The sequence below is a fragment of the Cnephaeus nilssonii genome (genome assembly GCF_951640355.1).
Source record: "Cnephaeus nilssonii genome assembly, chromosome: 11".
Lineage (NCBI taxonomy): Eukaryota > Metazoa > Chordata > Mammalia > Chiroptera > Vespertilionidae > Cnephaeus > Cnephaeus nilssonii.
Window position 1 is genome coordinate 33,736,959 of NC_137082.1, and position 23,723 is coordinate 33,760,681.

At 46.7% G+C, this 23,723-nt stretch overlaps 1 protein-coding gene across 1 annotated transcript; it reads left to right on the plus strand.

Annotated features, from left to right (window-relative positions):
• Nucleotides 1–60: 60 nt before the first annotated feature.
• On the plus strand, nt 61–22,924 carry POFUT1 (protein O-fucosyltransferase 1). Its single transcript, XM_079783378.1, has 7 exons — nt 61–269; nt 1,844–1,965; nt 5,390–5,572; nt 6,739–6,851; nt 15,275–15,467; nt 16,920–17,162; nt 21,632–22,924. Exons 1-7 carry the CDS (start codon nt 152–154, stop codon nt 21,818–21,820), a joined length of 1,161 nt encoding a protein of 386 aa, XP_079639504.1. The 5' UTR covers nt 61–151; the 3' UTR covers nt 21,821–22,924.
• Nucleotides 22,925–23,723: the final 799 nt, after the last annotated feature.

Genomic DNA, 23,723 nt, shown 5'->3' on the forward strand with positions numbered 1-23,723 from the left:
CCCGCCCGCCCGCCGGCTAGAGCGGCCGGGGCGGTGCGCGGGCGACGCGCGGGGACCGCCGGGAGCGGGGCGGACGCTCACGCCCCTCCTTCTCTCTCCGCCTGCGCGCCTCGCGCGCTGGGGCTCGGGAGCCGACCTGGGCGCCGCCGCAATGGCGTGGCGGGCCTTGCCGCTGCGTGCGTCTCTCCTGCTGCTCCTGCTGCCGCTCCCGGGGCTGCCCGCGGGCTCCTGGGATCCGGCCGGCTACCTGCTCTACTGCCCATGCATGGGTAAGGCCTCCCGAGCCCTCTGCTCAAACGAGGAAACTGAGCCCCGAGAGGCGAAGCCACGCCTCGGAAGCGCCCCGGGCCTCCTATCACAGTCCTAAACTGACAGGTCCAAGAGAGAACCCAGCCGTGGGCACCGAGGGGCCTCCGTGTCCAACCTTCTGTTTGGCAGCAGATGAGAAAACTGAGGCCAGGAGAGGTTACATGTCTTGCGCAAGGTCTAAGCTAGCCTGGAGCCCAGTAAATGGCGTTAGTGGGCCACAACTTGATGCCACTGACTCAACAGGGACTCTGGGCGATTCTTTCATTCATTCGACAAATATCTACCCGGTGCTTACTCTGTGCCCAGCCCTGTGCTCTGCTCTAGGGATATGGCAATAAGACAGAAAACCCCATGGCCTTGTAGAGCTTCCATTTTAGTTGGGAAAGACAGTCAATAAAAGATAAACATTTAAAATAATAAGTAATTGCATATTACTTAGGGAAAATAATGTAGAGAAAGGTAAGGAAGGATCTAATGGCCAGCGGAGGGATGCAGTTTAAATGGGATGGTGGACCATCACTGTAAAAGTCATGCCTTAATCCTCCAGACCCCTCACCATGATAATTTGGACCTCTGCCCATCTTCATCACACCCTTCTCCTTTCCCAGATCCTCCAACTGCACACTCACCCCTTTCTATTCCTCACACATACTCGGGTCTTGCAGCCTGTGCTGTTCCCTACACCTGGATCACCCTCCTCTTCACTTCTGCCAGACCAACTCCTTCCCATCCTCAGATCACAGTTTAAATGTCACCAGAAAGGACTTCGCTGACCTCAACCGAAATAATCTACTTCTTACTGTTCATCACCAAAGTTTTTTCCATTCCTTCTTGAAATTATACAAGTCTATCACTATATATTTACACATCTAATGTCTCCCTACCTGGTCTGTGAGTACCTTAAGAGCAGAGACCTTGCCCTTCTTGCTCACTCCTGTATTCTATCACCTAGCAGACAGCCTGGCACATTGTAGCTTCTCAATAATATTTGTGGGATGTATGAACGGATGCCATGCTAGGGATAACAAAAAAAAATCAGAGAGGGTCCTTGCCCCGAGGCATTCACAGGGTGAGGAAACAGCCACTATAAAGGTCAGAAAATGGGAAAGGACCTTCTAGGATAAGTGAAGAACTGGTAACTGAAATCCAAGATGGGAAGCAGAGGAGGGGCCTGAGTAATGGCAGAGGGTAGGTGAAAGGATCCCAGAGAATGAAGCACTGGAGTTGCCCCTTTCGTAGGTGAGTAAAGATAGAGGTGAAAAGGCACTCTTGGAGGGAACAGCAAAAAACAAAGGCTTGGGTTGAGGCTGTGTAGAGTCGAAGTGTAGAGCATGTTTGGGAAACAGAAGGGAACTTGGAGTGGCTGAGGCAGAAGGGACAGGGCCTGAAGGGCCTAACTGTTAGGCATCTAGACTTGACCCCACACTCGCAGCTCCCCTGGCCTTCCCCAACCCTGGCTCTGCATCCTTTATGAGCCCTGCATTCCTCATGCCCGTGATGCCCCAGGCCTCACCTCTCCCAATATACCATCCAGGGCGCTTCGGGAACCAGGCTGATCACTTCTTGGGCTCCCTTGCATTTGCAAAGCTATTGAACCGCACCCTAGCTGTACCCCCTTGGATTGAGTACCAACATCACAAGCCTCCATTTACCAATGTGAGTACCTCCCACTGACCTTGGCCCTTGTCCACCCTTTCCCAATCCTGTTCGCCTCTGCTCGATTCCCAAGTCCCCCGGGCTTTACCTCCCACCGCTCTGTGCTTGCCCTACCGCCACCCAGAACTGTCTTCCCTGGAATACAATAATATTGATCCTGCACCTGCTGTCTGCCAGGTACTGTTCTGAGCACTGCATGAAGATTAGCTCTTTTCTCCTTCATCACATCCCTATGAGGAAACTGACTTAGAGAGATTAGGTGAATTGCCCGAGGTGACACAAGTGAATAGTAGAGCTGGAATTCTCAGGTGTTTGATTCTAGAGCCTGTGACCTGAACCTAAAGCCCCATTCATTTCCAGACCTTGTTGACCCCACCCTTTGTGCATCCCATTCGTCAAAGATGACGGATGCTATTATCTGTTTAGAAAGATAAACTGAAGCACAGGTTAGTTAAATAACGTGTCCAGGCCGAAACCGGTTTGGCTCAGTGGATAGAGCGTCGGCCTGCGGACTGGAAGGTCCCAGGTTCGATTCCGGTCAAGGGCATGTACCTTGATTGCGGGCACATCCCCGGTGGGGGGTGTGCAGGAGGCAGCTGGTTGATGTTTCTCTCTCATCGACATTTCTAGCTCTCTATCCCTCTCCCTTCCTCCCTGTAAAAATCAATAAAATATATATATTTTTAAAAATAACGTGTCCAAGGCCACCAACCCAGACTCCAACACCACCTTTCATCCCATCAGGGGATCCCTGGGCTTAGTGATGCTCAGCATCTTCTAATTCCTTGCTTATTCTTTGTGTCTTCCACTTGTGCTGTGTCTGTCTTTGTTCACACTGTATCCCCAAGGGTCTGGCAGTAGTAACTGAATTAATATTTAATGAATTGACTTTACAAGTTTTCAATAAACTTTAAAAATTATATTTAGTATGTATAAAACATTGTATTTCATTTTTATAGTCTTTTCTTTGCATAGGATTTATTTTTCTGTAGTTAGAGAGGTGTTTTTTTTTAACAAAGGTTAAAAGCCAGAGTACCCGAGATCATAACCTGGCATGGCCACTTACTGGCTGTGTAGACTGGGCAGGGTGCTTGATCTCTTTGTGTCTTGGCTGCCTCATCTTTAAAATAGGCTGATAATAATGGTTGCTACCTTCCTAATTTGAGTTAGTGATTGTGGCATGCCTTGAACGTTGTATGTCTCTCTCTTAGAATCAACTGAACTCAACAATATAAAGTGCTTAGAACACAAGAAGTCCTCAGTAACCAGGAGTCATTGATGTTCTGATTTTTTTTGCATCCACTGTTGTAATTTAGACATTGCCCGTGCATCCTCCTCTTTTTCTCACCTTGTCTTCTCAGCCAAGTCTTTTGGAGTCTTCACTTCTTGCTGTCTACAGGTTACTTACCCTGCCCCAGTTAGGCTCCCCTTACCTACTGGGACCGTTCTCACAGAGGTCCCAGGATCCCAGAACTGCCAAATCCAGTCTTTATCTCAACTGACCTCCTGGTGGCACCTGGCCTTGTGAGCCTCTCTCCTTCCTGAACATTACTCCCCTGGCTTGCAAGACACAGCTTGTTCTTGTTTCAAGCCTGACCTCTCAGCATTTTTCTTTTTGCACTATATCGGGGGCTGCTGTATCTCTGCCCACTGTTTAAATGTTGGTGAGTCTTCTCTTTCTGTTTTCTTATTAACTATGTGACCGCAGATGAGTTCACCTGGGTTTCTTCATAAGTGAACTGGAGATGGTTATATTCCTCCTCTTAGAATTAGATGGGCGAATCCATGAAATTGTAATGAGTACAGCACTTGGTGCTAAGTCAGCACTCAATAGATCTTAGTTGCTATTATTACTGTTATTTGCTTGGCTATAAATTTCTGTTGGCTCTTGTGGCTTTCACTATTCTCCATGTACCTTCCAAGTTTATCTGTGGCCCAGACTCTCCTCTGACCATTGGCCTCTGTTTCCAACTCCTAGGCCTTTGAGTCTACTTGAATGTTCCACCGATATCTCAAATTTTCAAAGCCAGAACTTGGCATTTTTCCCCTTAAACCTGTGTTACCTCCTATATTCCAAGCCTTAATGTGTGTCACCTTCATTCATCTGGATACCAAGCCAGGAATCTATAAGTTATCCTAAATGCTTTGCTCTCTCCTTCACTTTCTTTTACATCTTCTAGAATTTCCATTTCTCCACCTTCACTTGGACTTATGTGTGATGCTCAGAAATATATGTTGAATGAATACTTGAACAAACAAAAGGACCATTTGAGTAGCCTCTTAACTCCCCCCTTTAATTTTACCATAGATACGTTCTCTCCTCCGCCACCAGAGTGATCTTTCAAAAAGGCAAATCTCATATTATTTCTGCTTAAAATCGCCCAGCAAGATCTTGTTGCTAATAGTTAGGGTTCCCAAAATCTGTTCCTTGGAACGCCAATGGCTCATACAAGAAGTGTGCGGTGGTTAAATCACTTTGGGAAATTTTATTATCAAGTTCCCGTCTCCCCAAAATTGGGGATTCAGAATGCACACTAGCATATTTAAGGCCCTGAAAAGTCCTAGAGTAAGGAAACCAGCTTAATACAGTATTTCCCAAGCCTGTTTAACTCTGGTGTCTTTTTATTGCAGAATCTTTTACCCACCTAAACTAGTGGAACATGCTTGGGAACCCTGACCTATAGTATAAAGTCTAAATTTTATTCCCTGGTGTTTTAAGAAATTCTTTTTAATCCAGAAAAAAACAGATTAATATCACCACCTATGTATCTACCACTAAAAGTGATAATAGTTAACAGTTTCTCATCTTTGCTACAGATAAAAGATAAAATCTCTCTTGGCTCTTGAGGCTAATCCCAACCCCTCTCTCCACCCCTAAGGCAACCACTATCTTGGATTTAGTGCCTTTGGTGTGACTCTTCCAAGTTCTTTCCTATATTGGAGAGTCCTTGTACCCATCTCCTGGTGCAAAGTGCGAGAATTTCTTTAGGGCAAATACCTCGAGGTGGTGGAAGGAGCAATTTAAACTCTATTAGATGCTTCAAGATTACATTCCCAAGTGGTTGTTCCAAAATGTACACTGCTACTCCAGCCAAGTGCGAAAATGCCCCTTTCCTCACATCTCTTCCAATAATTAGAGTTAAGCTTTTACATTTTTCCTAATCTCATGGGTGAGAAGTAATGCCTTATTGTTGTAATTTGCTTTTCCCTAATTACTAGTGAAGTTGCACATCTTTTGAGTGTATTGGCTAATTGGGTTTTCTTTGCTGTGAGTTGTTCACTCCTGTCCTCTGCCCATGTTTTCTCTTGCATCATTTCTCTTTTTTCTTAGAGATCAGTAGGCATTTTCTAACCCAAGGGAAATTACTCTTTGTTCTTTACAGATATCTTGTCCCTGCCCTTCTGTTTCCCCCTTTTTCTATAGGTCCATGTGTCCTTCCAGAAGTACTTCAAACTGGCGCCCCTCAAGGCCTACCATCGGGTCATCAGCCTGGAGGACTTCATGGAGAAGCTGGCCCCCACCCATTGGCCCCCTGAGAAGCGGGTAGCATACTGCTTTGAAGTGGCAGCCCAGAGAAGCCCTGATAAGAAGACATGCCCCATGAAGGTGAGTCCTAGGGACCTGGGGGCCCTTTCTGCCTGATCGGTGTTCTCTAGGCCCATGAGACACTGCGTGATGGCTCTTGTTGGGGAAGGCACCAGAAGGGCATAAAATAGAAAGATGGAAATTTAAGTCTCATATGTCAGTGGTGTCACTTTGGGCAGCGGACTTTGCTTCCTCTGAGCCTTTATTTCTACCTATAAAACAAAGATGACAGTCCTTTCTCTGTCTCACTCGTACAGTATCATGAGAGCCAGGGTGTAAGAGCGCTTGTAAACTGTAAAGTGCCACATCAGTAATAACAACTAATGCTCACATAGCACTAATATATGCCGTGCCATGCTAAGAGCTTTACACATATTAACCCACTTAATCTTCAAACTGCTCCATGAGGAAAGTACTATTAACATCCCCATTTTATAGAGAGGACACTGAGTGCTACAGAGAGATTCAGTATTTTGACCAAGGTCACATAGCAAACAAGTGGTGGAGCCACGATTCAACCCTAGGTAAATTGACCCCATTGTCCACTCTCCTAAGTTGTATACTTTCCTGTCTTCAGCAGGTTAATGAGAAGCTGTTATATTCTATCAGTACAAATTGTAAACCTGTAAATTCCTGGCACTTTGGGAATAAGACAGTCCTCAATATGTCTTTCAGTGCTTAAGCTAAAGTCTGGGGAGGGTGGTTAGCGGAGGCTTGAAATGAGAGAAAGGAGACGGATTATAGTCCTAACACTGCCCTCACTTGCTGTATGAGTTTGGGCAAGTGTCTTTTCCTGTCTGGGCCCTAGTTTCCATATTAAAAGTAGCAGCATTGGATTAGCTGATCTTAAAAGTCTCTTGAAGCTCTAATTCATGGTCCCATATCCACGGTCCACTTCCTCCCCAGATCCACATCCATGCTACAGGGTCAACGGATGTGGCATGTGAGCGGGAAAGACTCCTTCAGACACTGGTGAATGCCTCCTGCTAGAAACCACACTGAAGGTGGAACTGCCCTCCTCGGGCCCCACGCCAGGAATTACAAACTGACATTCCTATGGGCCATCCTACAAGGGTGTTTCGGCTTGAGTAAAATCGCCCAGAGTTCCCCAGCCACAATTCCTTGGCCCCATCCCCAGTTGGCTTTCCTTCCCCTTCAGTAAGCCTCTGACCACTGTCTTCCTGCAGGAAGGAAACCCCTTTGGCCCATTTTGGGATCAGTTTCATGTGAGTTTCAACAAGTCGGAGCTTTTTTCGGGCATTTCCTACAGCGCCTCCTACAAAGACCAGTGGATCCAGAGGTACTTGGAGGGGGCAGCATTGCTGGGTGTGGGGAGAGGTATGGAGCCCCTGGGCATTCAGCACCTTCCTGGCCCTCTCCCCCTCTACCACACCCTGATATATGAGACCAAAGGTGCAGCTGTTCTGTCTGCTGAACTCAGGATCCTGTGTGATCTGTTCCCATCTCAATGCCTGACACAGTGGAACGTTGACCTGCCACGAGGTTGAGCAAGAGTTTATCAGCCGATAAAGAATGTCATAAAAAGAATATTGTGCAGTCACATGAATCTTGATTTCCTCCTCTAGGCGTGAGAATCACTCCCCTGTTACCTTCTTCTTAACAAGGTGAAAATTGGAAGCAGCTTCTAGAGAAGAAGAACAACTTTAGGTGCAGACTGAGGAATGATGTCATCCTGATAATAATTGGATGTGTTTTATTAGTTGCCCTCCAGTAGGCCCTATTTTAAAAAATAGGTTAGCAGGGCATAGGCACAGGCCAGGAGGTATTTATAGAGCGTCTGTCATGTATGAGACATAGTACTCAAGGGCCAGAGGTGACATATAAAAATGAGGAAGACCCAGCCTCAGCCTTCAGCTAGCTACTGTCTAGTTATAATGATAACTAACATAGTGTGCTTGCCCTTGATGCTATGGTGTGGCAAGAAAGAGCACGGGCTTAGAAGTCAGACTTGGGTTAGGAGCTATAAGAAGCTTATGAATTCATGCGTGGTCATAGCACTTGGCATTTAGTGGGTAAAGGTAGACTGACGTAGAGAAACAAGCATAGGCTCAGGATAAGACAGGCTTGAGCTCCGACCCAGCCCTGCCTCTTAAGTGATTGAGTAAATCACTCTAGCTGTCTCGCCTGTGTTTCCTCCTTGGTTTAATGGAAGGAGCACGATGGTATTTGCCCTATAGTGTATAGAGTGTATGGCAGATTGTAGAGGGCCAACCAGTTTTAGCTATTACAATTATTATTCACAAGTTTTATTTTATGTAAGCCTTTGAGGAACTTCATGAAGTGGTATTATGGTCAATTTTCATTTGACAGGTGAGAAAGCTGAGCCCAGGGAGGTTAAATAACTTGCCCACGGTAATGCAGCTGTTGAGTGGACATACAGTCTGTATGTAAGCCTTTAATAGGTAATAAGCACTAATATTTATTTAGTGCCCACTATATGCCAGATACTGTTCTAAGACTTCTAAGGTAATAATTCACTTAATCCTTCCACAAGCCTCTTGGGACAGGTGTTACTGTCATGTGTGCTTTGCAGGTAAGGAAATTGAAGAAGAGAGGAGTCAAGTCACTTGCCCACGATCACACAGCCTGAAGTGACAGTCTGGGGTTTGAATCCAGGCAGCCTGACTCCGTGGGGAAACAGCTATGCCTTTAATAGCTGTCAATTCCTATTTGGAACTTACCTTCAGAGCTAGTTCATGAGCTACTCAGTTATGGCAAATTCTAATCCCCCTCATTGTTAATCCAGGTAGTGCAGTCCCATTTAATCACCTACTTGGTTCTCCCCATTCAGCTCTGAAGAACTTGGAGCTATTACCAGAAGGCAGACCTGCCCTGAATGGATAGAGATTTGCCCCTTATCACAAAATGCCAGGAAAAAAGAAAATATGACACCAGCTCTAAAAGCAGCTCCAAAAGCAAATTCCAGAAAGCCAGAAAAAGCACACAATCCTGGTTGGAAAAGAAGGGACAGTGCTGCATGAATGCATTAGTCGAGGAATGTTGCTGAAACACCTTTTTATTGCCCCACAGTCTTGTTGTAGTTCACTGAGTTGTGTAGGAGTTGTGTGACGGCTTGAGGAAGCCAAATTTTTAGGAAAATGAGACTAATAGAGAAGATGAGGTCCCTGGAGGCAATTTGAGAAGCACATTTACGAAGTACCTCCTGAGTGTCAAGCACTGGTATGGATGCTGGGCAGTCAGGCAAGAATAAGGCAGTTAAGGCCCTTGCCCTGATGGAGGTGAGTCTAATGGGGGAGACAGTGAATACTTTTACATAAGATCGTCCCGAAAGGCATAACAGGGGATGTGTGATTGGCAGGGCTGAGACCTTGTCTTTATCAGCTTGGGCTGCTCTAACAAAATACCACAAACTGGGGGACTTAAACAGCAGATGTTTATTTCTCATAGATCTGGAGGCTGGGAAGTCTGAGATCAGGGTGCCAATATGGTCGAGTTCTGGTGAGGACTTCGTGGCTTGCAGGCACTGCCTTCCTGCTGTATCCAAACATGTTGGAGAGAGAGCAAGCTCTCTGTCTCTTATAAGAGCACAGATCCCATCACGAGGACTCCACCCTCATGAGCTCATCTAAACCTAACCACCTCCCAAAGGCTGGAGCAGTCAGCTGGCGTTCATACACTTGACCTCTCCCTGTGGCTTGGACTCTGAGAGCATGGCATGGTAGCCGGCTTCTGAGAGGGTGCACCCCAGGAGTGAGTGTCCCAAGGGACAAAAGGTGGAAGCTGCCTGGCCAGAATGGCTGTTAAGTGTCATCCCAAGAACCAAAAGGTTGCCAGTTCGATTCCCAATCAAGGGCACATACCTGAATTGCAGGTTTGATTCCCCAGTCAGCCTACAGAAGGCAGCCAAATGATGTTTCTCACATTGATCTCCCCCCCCCCCCCCCCAATCCTTCCTTTTCTCCCTTCCTGTCTCTAAAAATATCAATTAAATTTGTTTTAAATAAAATAAAATAGTGGACACTTGCTCGTTGTAGAAAATTGTCCTTTGGGGGTAAGAATATGGGTTCCCTGGCTCACTGTGTGCCTCAGCAGATTGTTTCCCTTCTTGGCTGCAGTCCTCCATCTGTAAAATGAAGGGGTGAGCAAGGTCAGTGGTTTTTCAAACTATTCCTTGGAGTTCTTGAGAAGTGCCCCTAGTGCCATGGGAGCGGCAATGGGGGCCTAGTTGGAGGGGCTCAGTTCTTCCCCCTGACCCCCTTCAACCAGAAACCCTCTTGTATATCACCCGAAAGTTTGGATGGATGGCCACAGGTCTAGATCTTTCAGGCTACATGTAACAAAATCCAAAATAACAGCAAGTTTAAAGGATAGTTTATTTTTTCTCTTTTTTTAAATTTACTGATTAGAGAGAGAGAAAACATCAATTTGTTGTTCCACTTATTTATGCATTCATTGGTTGACTTTATATGCCCTGGCCCGGGATTGAACCCACAACCTTTGCATATCAGAACGACGCTCTAACCAACTGAGCTTTCCAGCCAGGGCAAAGTTTATTATTTTCTTCGGTAAAAAAAGTACTGGGATAGTCTTGGCAAGTGTGGCTCAGTTGGTTGGGTGTCATCCCATGGCACCAGGAGGTCGCCAGTTCGATTCCTGGCCAGGACGCGTGCCAGGGTTATAGGCTCAATCCCCCAGTGGGGGGCATGTGGGAGGCAGCTGATCAATGTTTCTCTTTCATCAGTGTTTCTCTCCCTTCCTCTCTAAAATCAATAGAAACGTTATTTTTAAGTGCTGGGGTGTGCAACCCTGGCTGGATGGCAGCGCCATTGTGTCATCAGGAATTAGGCTCCATTTCCCTACTCAGCCATCCCAGCACTGGCTTTTATCCGTAGTGTCACCCCTTGGGCTAAGATGACTGACAAAGCTTCAGCCATCACATCCTTGCCCTAGTTAGCTGGAAGGACAGAAGGAGCAGAAGATGGCCACATCTTCACCTTGAGTACAACTTGCTTACAACTCATTGGCCAGTAGTCAGGCACATGGCCATACCTAGCTACAGAAAGTACTGTGAAGTGTCTTTGTTTTGGGCTGCCGTGTGTCCAGGCACAGTTGGGTACAAACTTTTGGGTAACATACAAGAGGGTTTCTGGTTGAAGTTGAGTTCTGGAAGAAGAGGGTAAGAGGTATTTCTTCACCACTACTTGGTTTCTGGGCTCTGCTGGTTCTGAGTCTGTGAATACCCGGGTGTAGATTTAATTCCACTGACATTTTGCACATTTGCTGTTTGTTGTTGGAAGGCTATGTTCCATCATGCTGGCCCATTCTTGTGGCATGAAGATAACAGGTATTTGAGCATGTAGCTTATCATTCTCTCCAGCCACAGCCCCCCTGAGAGAAGATAAACAGGTGATATATAATTGTCAGGGCTGAGACCTGAAAAATGGGAAGGAGCCAGCCATACTAATAGCTGGAAGAAAAGGTCATTCTTCATAGCAGGGACATCCCTGCATCCTCTGCACTCAGCATGGTGAACATCTACTGGTGTACACACACAGATGTACACTGGGCACATGAGTGGATGCTGTGCATAGAGAAACCCCAGCTTTTTGGGGCTCTCAGTAGAGTAGGCGTGGTAATGAAGAACCCCAGAGGTTAACTGCACCCAGCCAGCAGGAAAGAAAACCTCCTTTAGCTGGACAGTGGCCAGGCTAAGGGCCTGACCGAGGGTGAACAGTCAGGGGGCAGATGGAGCTGGTGAAACTCTTTCAAGCAACACTCTCCTCCCTCACTGGAAGCAAATGAGCACATCAGTCTTGGTCTCTTGCTGCTTGTCAGGTCAGAGGTGACATCCCACTGGGACAGCTGGGAGCTGTTGAGGGGATGGAATTCACCAAGGGTCAGCAGCAGGGTCTTTCCAAGAGGGCAGGGAGGGTGCAGATCCTGGTTTTATCCTCATGTTTCAGCTCTCTGGGAGATCACAAACTTTTGCTTTCCTTTTGTAATCCTTTGAGGTGGCATCTGAAAGGAGATTAGCTGAGGACCTGGCCTAGAATAGGTGCTCAGTTCTTATTCACTTCTAACAGCGTGATCTGGTCTTTCTGGTGAGATCCCTGAATTCTTCTCATTCATTTATTCAAAAAATATTTATTGTACCTACTGTGTGTTGAGGCCTGTACTAGGGGCTGGGAATCAAAAGAATATGCCATAGCCCTAGCCAGTTTTCTCAATAGTTAGAGCATTGGGCCTTGGACTGATGGGTCTCAGGTTTGATCCCTGGCCCCAGTTGGGGCATGTGTGGGAGGCAACCAATCAATGTGTCTCTCTCACATTGATGTTTCTTTCTGTCTTTCCCCCTCCCTTCCACTCTCTCTAAAAGTCAATGGAAAAAATATCCTCGGGTTAGGATTAATAACAACAAAAAAAGAATATGCCACAAACTCAGCTTTTTTAAATTTTCATATTTTTTAATGATTTTTTAGAGAGAGGAAGAGAAAGGAAGAAGGAAGAGAGATAAAAACATCGCTGAGAGAGAAACATTAATCGGCTGCCTCCTGCACGTTCCCTACTGGGGATCGAGCCCACAGTCCAGGCATATGCCCTGATTAGGAATGGAACCAGCGACCTCTTGGGTCCAGCTCAACCACTGAGCCACGCTGGCTGGGCCAGACTCAGCTTTTGAGGTGCTCGTTGACCAGGGTGTGAGTGAGTTGTAGTAGTTAAGAGTATAGTTTCTGGAGCAGACTGCCTGCATTTAAATTCCAGCATGTTATTTAACCTTTCTGTGCCTCAATTTTCTCATCTGTAAAATAAGAAGAACAATACTACTTACCTCACAGGGCTCATATGAGAATCAAATGAATTAACATACTCAAAGTAGTTGGAATATTGTCAGATAATAAGGCTTAATAAAGGATTCACATGTATGTATGGTCTCCAGTTACAATGGTTTGACTTAGGATTTTTTACTTTACAATGGTGTGAAAGTGATATGCATAATAAATTACATGAGATATTCAATACTATTTGACAAGACAAGTGTTATATAGCGCCAGGCTGTCAATGAACACTTGTGTGTTACTTCCTCAGCACTGGCCCTCGAGGAGAGTGTGTGGGAATCATGGTGAATAAGACTGCTTGTGCCCCTGCCCTCATGGGCTGATGGTAGAGCAGGTAAAATGGTTGTTGAGCACATCAGTGTGCAAAAGGCATCAAAGAAGAAGAGGGAACAGGGAACCGAAGCTTGGGAGTGGCGACAAGTCTTGGAAGTTTGGCATTTGAGGTGTTTGGGTTGGGCATGAAGAAAGTAGCATGTTCATTGCAGCACTGTTGTAGGAGTGAAAGATGGGAGCAACCTCCCTGTCCAGCCGGAGGGGACTAGATGGGTACCTCACAGTTTATTCGTGCAAAATAGAAAACTTCAAGAGAAGTTAACAGGATCACATGATCTACATGATCAATATGGCCAAATCTCTAAAACATAAAGTTGAAGTTTGAAAAAGTTGAAATAGGTTACCTGCAATGTGGTGATATGATGATGATGATGATGATGATGATGATGATGATAGTCAGAATTTTCTTACAACTTTCTATGTGCCAAGCACTGTTTTAAATGCTTCGCTTGTATTAATCCATTTAATCGTCTGAACAGCCCTATGATGTAGGCACTATTATCAGCTCTATTATCAGCTCTAACTTGGTTAAGTCACCTGCTCAAGTTAACGAGTGACATAGTCAGCATTCTAGAACAAGGCCATCAGGTTCAACAGCTCGTGCTTTTACCATTACACTTCATAAAAAGCACACAATATAATACCTTTTTATATCAGTAGTAAAAGTGTAATCATGCATAAAACCACATTATCTTCTGGGAAGAATAAGAAGGGAAAGACATGATAAAATAGAGCTTTTATTTAGGTGTATGTATATTCTTAATCTGAAGCAAAGTATTAATAGCTGCTAATTTGGGTTCTAGGTGTATGGATTATTTTCTGTTTTTTCCTGTATTGTTTGAAATATTTTGTAATTTTTAAGTGAAGTTTTTATTGAGGTAATTGTAGATTCATATGTAGTTATAAGAAATAATATAGAGGGATCCCATGTTCTCTTTGCCCATTTCCTCCAATGATAAATTTTGGCAGAACTATATATAGTACAGTATTATAATCAGGATGTTGACATTGACACAATCCACCCATCTTATTCAGATTTCTCATTTTGTACTCACTTCTGTGTGTGTGTGTGTGTGTGTGTGTGTGTGTGTGTGTGTATTTAGTTCTATTCAATTTTATCATGAGTGTAGGCTCATGTATCCACCACCACAATCAAGATATCAAACAGCTCTACATAAGATCATTGTGTGGCCAGTTTATAACAATACCTACCTCCCTAAATATTCATAAACACTTGCACACACACCCTAGCCCCCGGCAACCACTAATCTAGTCTTTATTTTTGTTCTCTTCTCCATTTTGTCATTTTTAAAATGTTATATAAATGGAGTCATACAGTATGTATTCTTTTGGGATTGGGGCTTTTTTCACTCAGCGTAATTCCCTTGAGATCTGTCCAAGTTGTTGCCTGAATCAATAGTTTGTTCCTTTTTATCGCTATAGTATTCCTTTGGTTGGATGCAGCACAGTGTGTTTAAGCATTCACTTACTGAACAACATCTGAGTTTCCAGTTTTTGGCTTTTATGAATAAAGCTGCTCTGAACATTCATCTGCTGGTTCCTGTGTGAACATAGGTTTTCATTTCTGGGTTGTATAGTAGTTGCATGTCTAGTTTTATAAGAAACTGCCAAACCCTTTTCCAGAGTGCTGTGCCTATTTCATAATTTTAAGAACAGGATTTTGGCTAGTGAAGGAAGGCATTACAGGCAGAGGGAAGAAGCTGCAGAGATCTAGCATGTGACAGTTTATGGGATAGCAGAGTGTTTCATGTTGCTGGGATAGGTCTGGGCTTAGCTCAGGAGGGGAACACAGGTTTGCTCCTCATCCATTCAGTCAGCAAGTCTTAGTAGAGCTCTTATGTGTTCCAGACTCTGCTCTGAGCACATGGAGGCATTCCCTTCAGAAGCGTGAGTCCAGCAGAAAAGACAGGTTGAAGTAGTTACAAGGTGCGTCGTGTACAGGGTGGAGAAGAGCCTTTGAGGGAGGTCTGATGATGGGCATCTGTAGAACTCTGGTGCTTTCCATGAGGGCAAGGACCATGCCTGTCTTGTTCTCCCCTGGGCTCCAGCACATAGTAGGCAATCAGTAAATATGTGTGAAGTGTTGAGTGAATGAGCTTATTCAGGGTACATATTCCCTGTGAGTGTGGCCTGTGCATTGCCCTCTGGAAGCAGCTGCACATCCCAATCCCGCCATGTGGGTAAAAGGGCAAGGCTCCGTCCAGACACCACACCCTGGAGTGAATTACCACACCACAGATTGGAAGCCAACATGATATAAAAAAGATTGGAATGCTCTACTGGAAAATTTTAATTGTTAAACAAGCAAAGAAGGTTGTAAATTCCAGGCGGCGGGACAGTATTGCATTTTGTGCCTGTTGCCGCCGCCGCCGCCACAGTTTCTTATCAGCCCGTTGGGGTTTCACAACCTCTCATGCTTCTTGCATGTTAAAGGGGCCTCTGAACAGAGTCTCTAGGACATGGTGCAACACCATCCCTTTTCCCGTGGGGGTGATAGCCAGGCTCTCTGTGCATTCTGTCTGACTTCCCCTCTTTGTGTCTTGGGTCTTAGATTTTCTCCAAAGGAACATCCAGTGCTGGCCCTGCCAGGGGCCCCAGCCCAGTTCCCCGTCCGGGAAGAGCATAGGCCACTGCAGAAGTACATGGTATGGTCTAATGAGATGGTGAAGACAGGAGAGGCCCTGATCCGCACCCACCTCATCCGGCCCTATGTCGCTATTCACCTACGCATTGGCTCCGACTGGGTAACTTTCTCCTTCCTCTCCTGGATGGGTTGGACATGTCCCTGAGCAGGGCCCATGCCTTGGGGTTTGAACACTGAACCCATTGCACCAAGTCCCAGCCAAGACCATAGAGTCCTCACATGAGAGTTCCCACTGTATCTCATGATCCTGCCATAGACAGGTCAAACATGTGGCTCCAAAGAGCTTGCTTGCCAGCTCTTGTTCTAAGTTGCCATTTTTATCCTGGTTTTGGAGATGGATAAACTGAAGTATCAAGCGAGACTCTGGGTCAGGCAGCAAGCCAGAGAGCTCAGACTCATAGTCCAGTAGTCCTCTGTTCCAGCTCAGTGTTTAGTCAATAGTCTACTTATTAAAAAACAAGTTCTGGAGATTGGGTGGGGCTCCCAAGAAATGAAGATGTCATCCTCTGAATTTGGAGGCTGCTTAAATGTACAGAAGCCTCATCACATTATCCTCTGTGTGAAAATAACAGGAGTAATATAGTCTCCTTAGTTTATGTAAGCGGGTAAATATATGTATATGTGTTAGAAATGCTCATTATTGAAGACTTGAAAAACATTGAAATTAGATCAAAATTCATTCAGAGCTAATTGAGAAGGTAATGACACATTTACCCACTAGACTCCCTTCCTGCCCCACTTCCACAAAGAAAAGGAGCCAGACCCAGAACACGTTATGAGTAGTTTCAGCCAAACCTTCAAGAACAGATAGTTCTCATCTGTACTTTCTTAGAACATAAAAAAATAGAAGATACTATTTTTTTATAAAGCTAACATAGCACAAACACTAAACTCAGATAAGGTCAACTCAGAAAAGTATATAGCCCATTCTCACTTATGAGCATAGATGCACAGATCCTAAGTAAGAGATCAGCAAGTAAAATCCATGCAACACAAGTAAAATTTATCCTAGGAATGCAATTATATATTAACTATATTAACACCCAAAGAAGAAAAATCATATAATCATCTCAACAGAGGCCAAGAAAGCATTTGAGAAAAGTCAACACTCATTTATGATTTAAAAAAACTCTTAACCAAGCAGGAATAGAAGGGACCCACCTTAACTTGATAAAGGCTATCTCTCTGAAACCCACAGCAAACACGTACTTCATGGGAGCTATCAGAACTGTTCCCACTGAAGTCAGAAATCAGATAAGGCTGCCCATTATCACCACCCTGGTTCAGAATTCGACTGGAAGTCCCAGATAATGCAGTAAAACCAGTAAAAAAGAAAAAAAAAAGAAAAAACCACAAAGAAAAACCAACTTTATAAAAAGCCAATATCCCACAACCCAGAAACAACTGTTACTGTTTTGATGCATTTCCCTCTTCCCTCGATGCTTTAAAAAAAACATAGTTGAGCCTGCCTTTGTCTACTTACCACCTTTGGCTTCTGGGGTTCCAGGCCGGTTGCTGTTTCTAACTCTGCCCCCCTGACCCCACCCCGTAGAAGAATGCCTGTGCCATGCTGAAGGATGGGACTGCGGACTCCCACTTCATGGCCTCTCCGCAGTGTGTGGGCTATAACCGCAACTCAGCGACCCCTCTCACCATGACTATGTGCCTCCCAGACCTGAAGGAAATCAAGCGGGCCGTGGAGCTCTGGGTGTGGACTCAAAACGCCCGGTCTGTCTACATCGCCACGGATTCTGAGAGTTATGTGCCAGAGATCCAGCAGCTCTTCAAAGGGAAGGTATGCGTGGGCCCTGTGGGAGTGCAGCAGGAAGGGAATCTGGGAAAGTGCCCGGTGTTCCCGCTGTTCCCCACACATGCTTTGTGTCCTCCTGCCACCAGACTTTTGCTTGGACATCCAGGCTCCTTGAAGGCAGGATCCAAGACTGTCCTGTTCCTTGGCGTCTAGCCAGGTGCTTTGACCTCCTCCAGGGCTGAGACCCCGCCTTGCCATCACCAGTGTCTAGGAGAGTGCCTAACACATAGTAGACAGTTGTTAAATGTTTGCTGAATAAGGATGTAAAGAATGGGCCCCAGTAGGGGTCCAGTGTAGCAGAGGAACCAAGAGCATGGACTTGCCTTGGCCAGTGTGGCTCCATTGGTTGGCTGTCATCTCATGCACCAAAAGGTTGCTAATTCGATTGCCAGTCAGGGCACATGCCCGGGCAGTGGGCTCAATCCTTGGTTGGGGCATGCAGAAGGCAGCTGAATTTTTTTTAAAAATATATTTTATTGATTTTTTACAGAGAGGAAGGGAGAGGGAGAGAGAGTTAGAAACATCGATGAGAGAGAAACATCGATCAGCTGCCTCCTGCACACCCCCCACTGGGGATGTGCCCGCAACCAAGGTACATGCCCTTGACCAGAATCGAACCCGGGACCCTTCAGTCCACAGGCCGACGCTCTATCCACTGAGCCAAACCGGTTTCGGCAAGGCAGCTGAATTATGTTTTGCTGTCACATTGATGTTTGTCTGTCTCTCTGAAAAATCTTAAAAAAAAAAAAAAGAAGAGCATGGACTCTGGAGCCAGAGAACTTGGGCTCTGCTCACTGTGCAGCCTTACATAAGGTACTGCCTTTCTGTGCTTCTGTTTCCTTGTCTATAAATGGGGACTAAGAGTAGTACTAGCGAAGATCAGATATAAAGAAATTAAACCTGTCTGGTACCAAATAAGCACTCAGTTAAGTTAGCTGTCATTGGTAGAAGTTGGGGGTTGATGCATAAAGAGAAGGTCTTTTGTGCTTAATTAATACTTTAAAAGCTGTGAGTAGTAGGTATTCAGTATATGAATAAGCAATAGAATGTATATGCTTGGTACTGTATGCGTGAAGAGCGTGTATCATTAAATGACTGAATTAATAGTAAGCATTCCATAAGACTACGCTGAATGAACGAAAGCCCTAAATGCTTGAGCAGATCTTAAAAGGCAATGAACCCCCTCACTTTCTTTTATATATATACTAGAGGCCCGGTGCACAAAATTCGTGGACGGGGGGGGGGGGGGGGGTGTCCCTCAGCCCGGCCTGTACCCTCTCCAATCTGGGACCCCTCGGGGAATGTCCCACAGGGATCGGGCCTAAACTGGCAGTTGTACATCCCTCTCACAATCCAGGACTGCTGGTTCCTAACCGCTTGCTTGCCTGCTTGCCTGATTGCCCCTAACTGCTTCTGCCTGCCAGCCTGATCGCCCCCTAACCGCTCCCCTGATGGCCTGATTGACACCTAACTGCTCCCCTGCTGACCTGATCGCCCCCAACTGCCCTCCCCTGCAGGCCTGATCGTCCCCAACTGCCCTCCCCTGCCAGCCATCTTGTGGCGGCCATCTTGTGACTATGTGAGGGCAGCCATCTTGTGATGACGTGAGGGCGTAACGCGAGGGCGCAAGGACCACCTAGGCTTTTGTTAGTATAGATATATATTTTTCAATTGATTTCAGAGAGGAAGGGAGAGGGGGAGAGAGAGAGATAGAAACATCAATGATGAGAGAGAATCATTGATTGTCTGCCTCTGCACGCCCCCTACTGGGGACCGAGCCCAAAACCCAGGCATATACTAATACCTTTGACCACAATCGAACCCGGGCCAGTGCTCTATCCACTGAGCCAAACCAGCAAGGCTGCCCTCACTTTCTAGCAATAAGTGCCCTCGCTCCCTTTCTTTTACCCCAGACAAGGCTTTTACTCAGACACAAAAGTGCTGAGTCAGCCCTGGCTGGTTGGGCTCAGTGGATAAAGTGTCAGCCTATGGACCAAAGGGTCCTGGGTTCGATTCCAGTTACTTGGTTGCAGGCTCCTCCCCGACCTGGGCCCTGGTTGGGTGCATGCAGGAGGCAACCAGTCCATGTGTTTCTCTCTCATCCATGTTTCTCTCTGTCTTTCCCTCTCTCATTCTCTCTAAAAATCAATGGAAAAATATCCTCGTGTGAGGATTAACAAAACAAACAAAAAAGTGCTGAGTCAGTGCATTCTGGTCTCCCACCCACCCACTTTATAGAAGAATATTAGAGCTGGGAGACCTCGAAGCACCTCTAACCCAACAACCCCTGTGCTTTATCGCTGAGGAAACCAAAGTCCCAGGAAGGAATAGAATTTACCCAAGAGGTGCCAGAGCTAATTATGGGTGTGACACAGAGGGGATAAGTTTCAGGGCGTGGATGGAATTGTTCAGGGGTTTTTGAGCCATGATTAAACTCATATTATTTCTTTGCTACCATCCAAATAGCAAGATGATGATTTTTGTTACATTAGAAATCTCTGTGTGACAGCAAAGCACTTTCCGCCCAGCTCTGCCCACACTGCCATCTCAGTACTAAGTTGAAGCATGTGGAGAGTCCCAGGGAGTTTTTTGTGAGTTTTTAGTTAATGTACTTGTTATGCCTTGAGCCTTTTGCCATTTTCTATTTCCTGTTTCTGCACCATTGTTCTTGCCCTTCTCTACTCCTCAGCTCCCCTTTCTCCTGGACGGTCTTGCTTCTCCGTTAAGCCTGGCCAGTGCTGAGCTGGAGATATTGATAAATAAGAGGTGATGTGACCCTCCAGGGCTCACAGTCTAGACTCAAGAAAAGAAACTTTGCAGAGAACTATAATACATGCCATGGGTAGGGGAGTGGGGGAGTCTCATTCATTCACTTGCCCAGTCAACAGATGCTTCTTGAGGAGGGCTCCAGCCAGCAGTGACAAGCAAACTGACACAGCCCAGCCCCCATCAGGTGCAGGAGGCTGACATTAATCAGAGACTCACTAAGGAGTGAAAACTGCAAACAGACATGCACTCCAAAGTAAAGGAACATGGTTCTGTCAGAGTGTAGAACAGAGGACCCTTGCCTAGACTGGGGGGTGAGGGAGGACTTCCCTAGGGAGGCGAGACTTGCGCTTCAGAGTGAAGGTTAAGTAGGAGTTAACCAAGCAAAGAGAAGCACCCCAAATGGGAGGAGGAGCATATGTAAAGGTCCTGAGGAAGGTGGGTGCCTGGATTGTAGTGGCTGGAGGTATGAGAGGAAGTGGAAAGGGAGCCTAAACAAGGCTTTATTGGCCACAATCAAGATTTGCCATCTTGCCTGGCCAGCATGGCTCAGTGGTTGAGCGTTGACCTGTGAACTAGAAGGTCATGGTTTGATTTCCGGTGAGGGCATGTGCCCGGGTTGCAGGCTCGATCCCCATGTGGGGTGTGCAAGAGGCAGCCAATCAATGATTCTCTCTCATCATTGATGTTTCTATCTCTCTCTCCTTCTCCCTTCCTCTCTGAAATCAACAAAAACATAGTTTTAAAAAAGATTTGCCACCTTTACCTGAAGAACAATAGGGCACCATTTGAAGTGGACATGATGGGGTTAGAGGTATCTAAAAAGATTTTCTCTGGCTGCACTGTGGTAAGGAGGCCAGGAGGAGAGGCAGTGAGGAGACCAGTGAAGAGGTAAGAGAGGATGGTGGCTGGCCAGGAAGTGGTATTTCATCAAGAGAAGGGTTCACCTTTGGGGAATATCTTGGGAATAAATTGGATAAGATTTTAGGCTCTAGAGGCATCAGGCAACATAAGTGGATGGGTGGAGCGCTCCTTGGTCAGATCACAGTTTGGTGAGGGAAGCCAAGCCTGTCAGTCTAGGGCAGTGATGGCGAACCTATGACACGCGTGTCAGCGCTGACACGCGTAGCCATTTCTGATGACACGCGGCCGCTGAGGCAGCCGCATGCCGAGGATGAAACATTTGCTGCTCCTGAGGATGAAACATTTGCGAAATAATGTTTTTTCCTCAAAGTGACACACTACCCGAGTTATGCTCAGTTTTTTGGCGAAGTTTAACACACCAAGCTCAAAAGGTTGCCCATCACTGGTCTAGGGCTTCATGAGAAAGGTAGAACTTGAGCTGAGACTTGAGAGTATGGTAGGGATTTCAATGGGCAGAGAAAAGGTATTCCAGGCAAAGGAAAATAGCAAGCAGAGGTGAGTGTGAATGAGTGGTGTGTTTGGAGCTAAGGCTGGCAGTGGGAAAAGAGTGCTGGGCTGCTATTCCATGTGGGGATAGGCCAGGGCAGTTGCTGGGCAACACTTCTCTTAGATGCCGGCCCTACCTCTCAATCCTCTCTGTACCTCCTGTTGTGTCTGTAACTTCAACACAGGGGAAGAATACCGGGAATATGGCTGCAGGCCTTGGCTGAGCTGGCCACCTTGGCCTTCACCCTGGCTAAAATGCCCTACCCTTCCTCCTGCAGGTGAAAGTGGTGAGCCTGCAGCCTGAGGTGGCCCAGATCGACCTGTACATCCTTGGCCAAGCTGACCACTTTATTGGCAACTGTGTCTCCTCCTTCTCCGCGTTCGTGAAACGGGAACGAGACCTCATGGGGAAGCCATCCTCTTTCTTTGGCATGGACTGGCCCCCACAGTTTCGGGACGAGTTCTGATCTAGGCTGGAGCACATCACCAGCCCAGCTGGTCCCTCCAGCCAGGCCTGGCACCCAGAGCTGCTCCCAGGATTGACCCCAAAGGAGCAGGCCAAAAAGAGAAGCAGCTGCCAAGGATAGAGAAAAGAACCAGGGACTTCCTGGGGCGGAAGACGGTCCATCTCCCAGAGTACAGGACTTCCAAGTTCCTAGGAGCCAGACCATCTTCCCTGCTCCCATGCTTCTGGGAGTTTCTCACACCAGCAAAACAGTGCAACCACTGCCTTTGGTCTACCCTGCTCTTATCAGGGGCAGAAATAGAATATTGCAGACCAGCTATAATTATAAGAAATCCTAGAGGCCCGGTGCATGGATTCGTGCACCAATGGAGTCCCTCAGCCTGGCCTTCTCCCTCTCAAAGCGGCAGGCGGCCAGGGAGGAGCCCGAGCCTGGGCTGGGCCCCCGAGCAGCTCCCGCTCATCCCAGCCCCGCTGCACCTGCCACCACCGTTGCTCGGCAGCGCACTGCCACAGCGGCTGCAATCACCAGCCTTGAGCCTGGCATCTGGCATCCGTCAGTCAGCTGAGTGGCGCTACCACTGTGGGAGTGCACTGACCACCGGGGGCAGCTCCTGCGTTGAGTGTCTGTCCCCTGATGGTCAGTGCACGTCATAGCAACTGGTCAAACGGTCATTCGGTCACTTAGGCTTTTATATATATAGATTAATCATGCTCTGTTAACCGTCATTGTTTTGTTCTGATTAAAGAAAGTACATTCCCACCTGGCTGGGAGTTGCACACGGGACCTGGGAGCTCACCTGGAAATTCATCCCATCCTCCACATCTGGGAGCTACCTCTTATCATGGAAAGATTAACCAGCGGTGCCAGCCCTTTACAAGCCCCCAGGTCTTTGCAAACCCCCCGCCCATATTACCTGTAAACTGCCCATTTTGCATACCTATTCTTATCCCTTTTGCCTACTTCCCCATGTAACCTTTGTCCTTCTACCCAATATAAGCAGCTGGTTTATGGGGGAGGGAGAGATAGAGAGCAGATTCTTGTGGATGACCTGCTGCTCTCCCACCCTGCCGGCAGTATTGGAATAAATGCTCATATATGATTCAACCCTGTCTCTACTTAATTGGCTCAAGTAGTGACAGGCAGCCCAGACCCATTGATTGTCCGGTTTCACTCTGAGCAGCCTCGTTTTGATACAAGGTCATGACTACCCTACAACTCTCTCTCATTTTAAAAAAATCAATGAAGTTCATTAACATAGGTACTTAAAGTGACCTTAACTGAATGTAGATGAGGCCAGGGGTAGGGTGGGGGTGTTCACCACTTTTCCATATGACCCCCAGAGTGGCCCTCAGACTCATCCCCACTGCCTCACCAGAGCCACTGTCGACCCCACTTCTTGACCCCTTTCCAAGGTTTGGGCTATGAACACTCTCCTCCATTGTAAACACTTGGCAAATACAAGTTCTCAGTCATGGGGCCACACAGAGTTCCACAGACAGCTGAGTGCTGCTCACAGGGCACATTCCCTGCACGGAGCCCACACCATCTCACCAAGCCATCATGGCATTGGTCTCAGTCTCTTGGTAGTTGGTGGCCTGCCACAAACCTGGCATCATCAGGGTCTTATAACAATCACTGGGCTGTCTAGCCTGGTGGGATCCTTCTGAAGGCTGCCATCTCCTCTCTTGCTCTCTTGCCTCAGGGGCCTGGTTGTAGAATTTTGCCATCAAGTTGGTATCCAAGGTCTGTACTCCCAGCCTTTCTCCTGTAGCTGGAGCCCTCAGACCATATTTTCACAAGGGAGTGTTTGCTAAGCCTCTGACCAGACAGAAGATGCCCCAAACCTGGGATGCATGGGAGTCCCTGTTTTGAAGCAACTTTTGTCCCTTCCTATCCAATGTTA